This window comes from Aptenodytes forsteri, unplaced genomic scaffold (assembly GCF_000699145.1).
Source record: "Aptenodytes forsteri isolate BGI_AS27 unplaced genomic scaffold, ASM69914v1 Scaffold65, whole genome shotgun sequence".
NCBI classification, from domain to species: domain Eukaryota; kingdom Metazoa; phylum Chordata; class Aves; order Sphenisciformes; family Spheniscidae; genus Aptenodytes; species Aptenodytes forsteri.
The window spans coordinates 7,128,427-7,137,874 of NW_008795127.1; the positions used below are offsets into that span (position 1 = coordinate 7,128,427).

The window sequence follows — 9,448 nt, forward strand, 5'->3', positions numbered from 1 at the left end:
GGCAGACTTTTTAGCACGGCCTGTTGTGACAGGACAAGGGGGAATGGCTTTAAACTAAAGGGGGGTAGATTTAGACTAGATAGAAGGAAGAAATTTTTTACGCTGAGGGTGGTGACACACTGGCACAGGTTGCCCAGAGAGGTGGTGGATGCCCCATTGCTGGAAACATTCACGGTCAGGTTGGACGGGGCTCTGAGCAACCTGATCTAGTTGAAGATGTCCCTGCTTATTGCAGGGGGGTTGGACTAGATGACCTTTAGAGGTCCCTTCCAACCCAAACTATTCTATGATTCTATGATAAAAGCCATATGCCTAGACAAATAATTCTCCCAGGCAGAAAGCTGGAACTCTCAGCATTACCTGAGCAACTACCCAAGAAACTAAGGATTTGTGCATCTGTTCCATGGGGAGAACATGCACGCATGTACGTATTGCTTATAATGTGTTTTGGAGGAAGGGATGGTGTGTTATTCTCTTGATCTTCTCATCAAGTTCTTGATCTGCCATGTGTGCAATGCACAGTGGGAGTTGTGTGGTGATGGAGCTACTGTGGAGAATGGTCTGTGCTTTAAAAAGAATGGCCTTTTTAATTGTCATCAAGGATGCTTGAGGGCTCTGCCGTAAAAATGTGTATTTGTATATATAAAAGTTTAAAATGTTATTTTCCTGATATTTCCAGGAAATAGAGTATCCTCAATATTTATGGACTGTACACAGGTGGTTTTTTTAATTACTTCAAAGTTTTAAAAGTTTATTTGCTCAGACTTGCATAAATTAGTTTGAATATTGAAGTAGAAACTCTAGTAGCCCTCACATTCCTTCCAGGACAGAAGGCTCTTTTCTGTATTATTTATTTATTGAAATTTTTAAACAAATTTAGCTTAAATGAATGCCACTAATAGTTTTCCATTGGCCAGTTCCTTTCAGTGCATTCTGATCTCCAAAGCTGATGCTGAATACCAAATGTCAAAATCTCAAATAGCTTATTGTTACCGCTGAGCAAATTAATTCTTACTGCTTTCAAAGAGCAATGTAAAACCTGCTCCTTGTTCTTTTTTAAAACATGCTTATACTGTAACTACAGTGCAATTATACTCTCTCAAAAAAATTCGTACAGATACATTTTCTACCTGGTCAATCATAAAAACCCTAAAAATGCATCATCCCTGAAAGAAAAGAAAAACCTCACAACTTTTACTTGGAAGAACACACACAGTCCAACCCAGAGATGGAGAGATACATCAATTTAAGCTGCAAGGCCATTGAGAAGAGGCCATATTCCCTGAAAAGGAGCATCTGCTTTAAATTTCTCTAAAGTTTCAGTGTTTAGACATATATTTCTGAACACAAAACTATAAATCCTCTGTACTTGAGAATTCCCTGTGCTGACAGCATGTAGATGATGGTTACCTAAGGAGGACTGTTTGCAACCCCGGCCATTGAAAGTTGCAGGCATGACATTTTGTTCTTCTACCATTGCAGAGTCATGCACAGGGTGTTTAAATACCCTTTTGGAAATCTCCATAGATGCATATTGATCTCAGTTAAACGAACCTGGTCTCTTTTGGTTTGTGCAAGAAGGCTTGTAATTTAGCAGCAAGAAATCACCATCCTGCTCCAAAATCTAGCTGTCAGCTAGAAGCAGAAGGAAAGAGATGAACGTTTCCTGCCTGCACCGTCCACTTCCAGCCTTATCAACTCCAATGTGCTGTCCCAGTCCCTCAGTTTGTAGCCAGTGGACAGATTTTTCCACAGGACTTACAAACCATTCTCAGCACCAAAACAGCATGGCTACCACATATGACAATTATACCATGAAACAGCAGCTGGAGGGACCACACATACAGGGGAGCTTCAGAATGGGATCATCAAGCTGTGCTCCAGACCAGGTTTACCTCATCCCTGAATTTTTTTCTATGAGATTCAAGAGGTGCATGAGAGTTTGCCTATTCACACCCAACCCGGGTGGCTATTGGTGCGGTGCCATTCAGCGTGAGGTGAGGGGCAGGGCTGCACATCCAATAAAGGCAAAGAAATACTGGGAATTTTTTAAAAAAAAAGTTTGCACTCATCCAATTTTTAAAATCGTCCTCAGTAACTGGACCATGACACAGGCCCACTTTCATTCAACGCAAAATAATTTGCTAAAATGTGATACTATTTAACTGACATCTTTACACCAGCTTACTGTTAATAACTTCAGAAATAAAACTCCTAAGTTAAATTGCTCTGCATTGGTTGGCACCTGCAGCAAATTAAAAAGCTTAGACTTTCAAAGCACTCTTTGTGTTTGCATAGGAAATGCCACAGAACAAACTTTCCATATTAACCGGCAGAGAGCCCAGATCAGGCTGTACATCTTTCACTCCATTTGGCTCCTCTTCTGCGTACATGCCTGCTTGCATGCCTGTTGGATTCAGCCCCCTGAAGCCATATCATTCTTATGGCTCCATGCCTGGAGTGAATCCAAAACCGGATCCACTGAGCTGCTTACTCTGTTCAGTTAAAAATCATTAAAACAGAGCGTACTGTTTCAGCTGATTCCATTCAAGCAAGTCTTACAAGAAATGCTGGTCATATTTTGCCTTCAACTCAAATACCTATTTTTCATGTCTGTTTGCAATGCCCAGATATATAAATAAAGGAAATCATGTTTTCTAGTTATATATAATTGTGAAATAATGACTTAATCAATAATACTTTTCCTGGGAAGAGCCATACTATTGAAATTCCACTTGATCCTGTACAGTCTCTCACAGTGACCCAAAAATCAAATGCCTTGGGAATATATAAGAACAGGGCGAGCCCGCACTGAGATTTTCCTTGTAAACGCTCCAATGATTTGTGGTATCTGAGGACTTTTGGAGTCAACAGCCAGTTGGGAACTTTTCTTTTATGAATTTGTTTCATTGCTCTTTGAACTTTTATAAATATTTCACAAATAACAGTGCTGTATGACAATGAGTTCTACAGTCCAACTATGCATAAAGAAATATCTGTTTTGGTTTGAAAGTGTTACTAGTTTCAACTGATGCTCATGTGTTCTCATGCTGTGAAAGACTGAATAATTGTCCTCTATTAATCTTCTCAATTCCACTCATGATTTCATGCAAGTCTATCATATTCTCTCTCTTATAATTTCTTTTCTAGGCTGAAAAGACCGTTTACCTAACTGTTCTTTCTATGGAAGTGAGTCCACTTCTTTATCCAAACAGGAAAATCTGCAGCGTATCTAAACAAGCAAAACACCCCACATAAGCAATGTTTGGTTTTTTTCCTTTAAATCAGAGAGAGAGAATAAACTGGAAAGCATCATGTGAGAAGTTATATTGCTACAGCTGGAGGCTTTAGAAAGTAAACTAGATGTAAAATTAACATGTAAACTTACTGAAAAGGAGGAAAATAAGAAGTATTGGTGTTTTGGATATAAGATGCAGGGAGGGAACTATTCCACGCTCCATTGCTGGAGCAGCATGTGGTTTGGGGCACTACACCTCAAGAAAGGTTTTGAGAGAGTCCACAATAGAAGAATGGTGAATAAGCAAACTGTATATGGATCTCTAGCAAACTGTATATGGATCTCTAGAGACATGTATTTGCAGCAAATCCAGATGCAAATGAAGATTTCGGTATACAGTGGCAATGGACCACTTACTGATGTTCACGTGTTAAGAGCAAGACTTTCTGAAGAAGCCTGAAGATGCAGGATCTGTGGCATTTGTCACCCGAGTCTCTCTTTGCAGACTGCCAAAAGCAAAGCACATGTGAGCAAGGAAAATGGAAGCTCATTTCCAGGGCTTAATATGATCATAGGAAAAAGGGGGTCTGCCCCAGAAATGCTAGAATGATTAAGAAAAAAATGATAAATTCAGTTTATGAAGTGAAAACAATTGTCAAATGTGAAGAAAACAATTAGGCTGCGGTGGCACTAGAAAATATTGGCAACAGAGAAATGAATTGTAAGAAATACAAAGCTGGGCAATCATGCAGTGAAAATTCACTCCCAATTCTATAAAATGCAGAGCATCAAGTTAAAAGATAACAGCTTTGAGGTTTAGCAAAAGACTTTGTAGCCTTGTTGAGATCTGGGCAATATCAAACAGAAACAACAATGGGAATGACTGGTAGAATACAGATGTGCAATGCACAGTAGGGGAAGCAGCAGCTTGATCGTTAGCTAAGATATGTTAATGATTAAAAGAAATGGGATCCAAAACTGAACAGTCATTAGGTCTGACAGGAAGAAAATGATTGGGAACATTCGTCATTACAAAGCCAGGGAAATGTGCATTTAAAAAGTGGTCCTTTAGAATTTGACCAAGAAGTCTGGATTCCCAAGACATGTTTGAACATAATTAATATCTGTGTAATAAATGGGTGTTTTACAAATTTACAGAGCAGAGGGTTTGTTTGTTTTAAACCACGTGGTCACATGAAACAGAAAAGATGTAGCCCAGTAGTTCCTAAATGCAATAAGCCACAGGCCAGGTGTTTTACATTTACAGAGCAGAGGGTTTGTTTGTTTTAAACCACGTGGTCACATGAAACAGAAAAGATATAGCCCAGAGTTCCTAAATGCAATAAGCCACAGGCCATAGTCAAACTTTAATATTTCTTGCAGCTGACTGCCACAGCCTCATGGATGGCAGATGACCTGAGATACTTTCAGTGAAGGCAAGAGGCGGAGGGTGGTCACATGAAACAGAAAAGATGTAGCCCAGTAGTTCCTAAATGCAATAAGCCACAGGCCATAGTCAAACTTTAATATTTCTTGCAGCTGACTGCCACAGCCTCATGGATGGCAGATGACCTGAGATACTTTCAGTGAAGGCAAGAGGCGGAGAACAAGCTGTCCTCCTGCCTCCAGAGGCAGCAGCGGTGCCACACCACGGTATTGTCACAGCAAAAGGGAGATAATGGCTTAGACACATCAAGATACTAACGCTCAAAACAAGTTTCCGTTTTACTTGCTACAGTTTTGGTGGGTCTGAAACAAAAACTGTCTCCTGTTCATTTGCTGACCATTTCTGGCAAACATCAGTAGTAGGAAGAAAAGTCACAGCTGCAAAATGTGAGGAAGTGGATCTAACACACTTTGATGCAAGAAAAAACCCGCACTAACTTAGGAAAGGGAAGGATGTAAAAACAAGCTCCCAGAGTTTCTTTTAGGTTTGTTCTGACACACTGCTAGATTTAGATTTTAAAAATTCCTTGTGTCTCATTCACAGTCCTGTATGAGAAGTAAAAGCACCAGAGAATGCACCAGTATGAGAAGTAAAGCACCAGATCCCCAGAAACTGAGTTCAGCATTAAGAGTACCAGTGCCTGGGTACCATCTCTTTGTGGGAGCAGGTTCAGGCTGGCTTTCTACACTGGATTTTAAAAGCTAGGTAATGATAAATCTCAGCAGATCCAAAGGACAAGGAAAAGACTGCTTTTACAACAGCAGATGGCTTGAGCCAACACAAAATAACTCCAGGATACACAAAGGCTATTGGAGGTTAACAAAGCACGTGCTAAAACCTTTGAACATGACCAAATCCATTTACAGAAAGCCTGATAAGATGAATGCTGCCGATCAATAAAAAGAAATGAGAGCTATTCCATAAAGAACTAATTTACCTTGCACACATAATCAGAAAGAGAGAATTCCTACAATAAGAAGCTGAATCAGTGCATACGCTGGCCAGCTGCCCAGACTGCTACAGAGTTTTGCACCATTACACAACATTTTTTGTGGGTTCATCAACACTCCAAAGTCAGCAGAAATGCAAGGTGAGAAGGGGGAACGACTTTGGTGGTCAGCAGAATGAGATCCAGCACCGTCAGTATTAAATGGCTTGCATTTCTATTCTGATTTCAAAACCCTTTTCACCATGCTATCAGTTGGGCTTGTAAGCACAGTGCCTCTTCCAAAAAAGATTTAAGTTTTCCAGGAATGTTCATTGTACCACCTCCAAAAAAATCCTGAAAAAGGTTAAAATCTGCAGAGCTTTTGATCTCCGTATGGAATACAGCGAGTTCGGAGCCAGCACAGGGCACTGAATCCTGGCAACACTTCTTTACTGAGGAGCACCTTGCCAGGCAACTGGAAACTGGAAATGCTGTGCTTCCACCGTGACATACAAGCCTGGGCAAAATCACAGTAATGCTGGTGGCATAGCAATGACTCTACCAGGAACTGGCCACAGAATTGGTTTTAAGGAGTGGAGCGCTCTTCAGAAGAGATGACTGTCTCCTCTTGTTCCACCACTTGAAGAAATACAGATGTTCCCAGTGGGAGTGAGCTTGCAGAAAGGGACTTCAAAGTAGACACAAGCTTCTGATAACTGGAGACCAAGTGTTTTCTGTGACTGCAAAATCACGCAGCGAGCAGTCTCCTTTTAGAATACTACAGCAGGAAAAAAGGATAGGGTATGGAATGCATAAAACCTTCAGACAGGAACGATATCCAAATAACTGGTCAGATCCTGGAACTCAACTCTAAGGTCAACCTAAAAATGTGCAATGGGATTTTGGCATGATCTTGTCCTAAAACTCAGGGAACAGTTGCAGAAATCATGGCTAGGGAAATGGGGACAGTTATGTGCTGGGCAGCAGGTTTTGCAGATACAAGAGATGGCCCCCGGGCTTGTTATAAGGAGCCTTTCCATGGGGTTATGAAAAAAATCCATGTACATTTAGATTAATATATAACTTCTGTGTAAATATGTAAATAGTTGAAAGTGTCATTTACAATCTATTATGCATTTGCTTTCTGATTGAATGGGTTGCTCTGGATATCACCATCATCTGTAGAGTGGGAAAAGCTGAATCGGGGATGTTGTTACAGGCTGGGTTGCAGCTATATTAAAATGATAAAAATGAACTACTGTCCTTCAATTTTAAATAAAAAGGTAAGCACACTTTTGACATCAAGCAGCTGAAACAATGCTGCCCCTTAAAATACATGGAAGTAACCACACCAAAAAAGACTCATGCAAAGTTCACACGAGCAAGAGCGTATCACTGGCTATTTATTTTGTGACTTTCAAGGGTGATTATTTTTGCTTTAATTTTCTTGAGTTACCATCAGCTTACTGAAGATGGTTGTTAGCAACTTCAGTAACTGTACTTTTTATCATGTCTCTGAGTTTAGTGGAGGCAATAATTTCCACTGGAAACTTAAGGTGAGTTTGGAAATAGGAGAAGCCACTCCTGCAAAGTGAAAAGGTATTCAGAGAAAAGCTAACGTACTGAAACCAAGATGAGATCCAACAGATAGGGAGGGCACAGCTCCCTGCAGAAGTCAGTGAGCTTTGTATCCAAAGGACACTCAAACATTCTGCAAGACAGGTCCAACTACCTCACATCTTTGTCCAGAGTCAGCAGTCATTTAAAATACAATGGTTTCTAGGCTGGAAAGTAGCATGTGTTGAATCTACCTGACCCAGGGAAATTTAAGCTGAAAAAACAGCACAGAGAAATTGGAGCTGTCCTAGTGTGGTTTTGACTTCAAAGTTCATCCACAGTCAGCACAGCCAACACCATTCAGGTGCTCTGTCTGCTGACAGCACCATGCAGGAAGAAGGAACAATTTCATCCTGAATGTCAGATCTGTCTACTGTGCATGATCTCTCACTCACCAGAAAAGATGGACTGCAGGTGGACTTTGGAGGTAAAAGAAATAAATGGTATTTTACTAGTCAGCTGCAGAGTAACGGCACCTACACAGCATTAAAAATTTATCAGCATTTTGACAGGACATGTCAGCATCCTCAGCAATAAACTGAAACGTGCTTCTGAAGGACAGCTCTTTCAAGGTCTAGATAGCCATAGAGCTGGGAATCTTACAGATGTACAAGAAGTAAAGCAAAAAATTAGTTCGAGCACTAATGGGACAGAGTTCTGGAAAAGAAGGGAAAGCAGGTCATGTAAAGCTCTTTAGAAGCAAATACCCAAATGTGTTGTTTATGTAGTTACTTATGCGCTGTTTGCTTTGGAGAGATAAACAAATCCACCTTTCATGAGAACCATTGAAAGGACAGGGAAAAAAAGAAGGAGAAAAAAAAAGGTAGTATGTATAAAAGGATAATTAAATCGGCTTTGCAAAGAAGTCTCACTCTGCATGCTGTTCCCTGCCACCAACAGCACCTCATTTTTTCACTCAGTACCACACCTGTAGGTCCCAGGCATACAGATCAGGATATGCCAAAACCATGAGTTCAATTCAAATGAGTTCCACAAGATGCAGACATTTCTGCAGATTTGCTTGCAGCATCACTGCCGTACCTTTCAAGATCAAAACCTAGATCTTCTGCAGATTATCCGAATTATTTACAGGGCTTTTGGCCAGATGACTTACATGGTTGAGAAACTGCCCCAAGGCTATTGAAAAAGCAACTCACCTTTATCCACATTTAACACATTCTGGAGACCATTTTCCACACATTTTAAATATTTTTCCCACTTACAATTTCTTACCTGAAGAGTTTTGACTTTTCCTAAAACGTTCTCCTGTGACATTGCTTGGATGGCCTGTTCACTTTCTGTTCTCCCATCAGGTATAAAAATACTGTCATGGGAAAAAGCTCGACTGCCCATAGAATAATGGGAGGACCTGGAAAAAAACAGTTAAAAAATAAATAAGCACAGCAATTAATTTATGAGAGTGACCCTTCATATCATAGCTGCTCTGTTGTAGAGATTTTCCCTCCCCCTTGCCTTCTACAGAAAAGCTTTGAACATTCTCAGAAGAGGGGTATTCAAACATTTTCTGCTATCAAAAGTTTAACGGAGGTACACGATTCCTTCACGTACAGTTTTCCTCCTTGGAAGGACATAGAGAGGGATGTTTTTAATAGGCATGTTGAGAAGGTCAATCAATTTTCCTTAGAAGTGTCAAATCTAAATGTTACTTTTAGGATACAGGGTAGATGATGATGGTGATGCATACATGACCATGCTGCATCTTTCAGAAAGCCTGCATTTGTGCTTAGTCCCAATGCTTGGGACCTGCTGTCATGCTTAGTCAAAGAAAAACAGCAGGTCCCAAGCAAAGGTAGCACTATAACACAAAAAGGGGTAAAACACTCTAGTAACCTACTTCTAAAGAGCTACCTTGTTTGGCTGATTACTTAGCTGTTCCTATCACCACGAGTATGATCACACTGACAATAAAATGTTATCATCAACCCCCCGAATTGATACGAAGCTTATTACACCATCCCGTGTGGGTTTGATTAGTAACAAACAGAGAGAGATGCTCATGTGTTACTGTTAAACTAGATACCGATGCCAAGGAGGAGAGTGCGTCACGAACGACCTACTTATATGGCTGCTCTAAATCCATGGGCAAAGGGATTAAACAAAAAGTGGTTTAAGTTACTGGAGATTTTAAAGGCTCATCAAGAAAACTGAGAATTAAAAAAAAAGGTTTGGAGGTTGTTGCTTTGGGGTTTGGGGGCAT

The 9,448-nt window shown here is 40.4% G+C and overlaps 1 protein-coding gene across 1 annotated transcript in view; it reads right to left on the minus strand.

Annotated features, from left to right (window-relative positions):
- The window catches only part of KIAA1211 (KIAA1211 ortholog), a 43,332-nt gene that overhangs the window by 17,754 nt on the left and 16,130 nt on the right, over positions 1 to 9,448 (minus strand). Inside the window, 1 exon segment of the mRNA XM_019471553.1 lies at positions 8,464 to 8,599. Coding sequence (XP_019327098.1) covers positions 8,464 to 8,583 — 120 coding nt within the window. The 5' untranslated portion in view covers positions 8,584 to 8,599.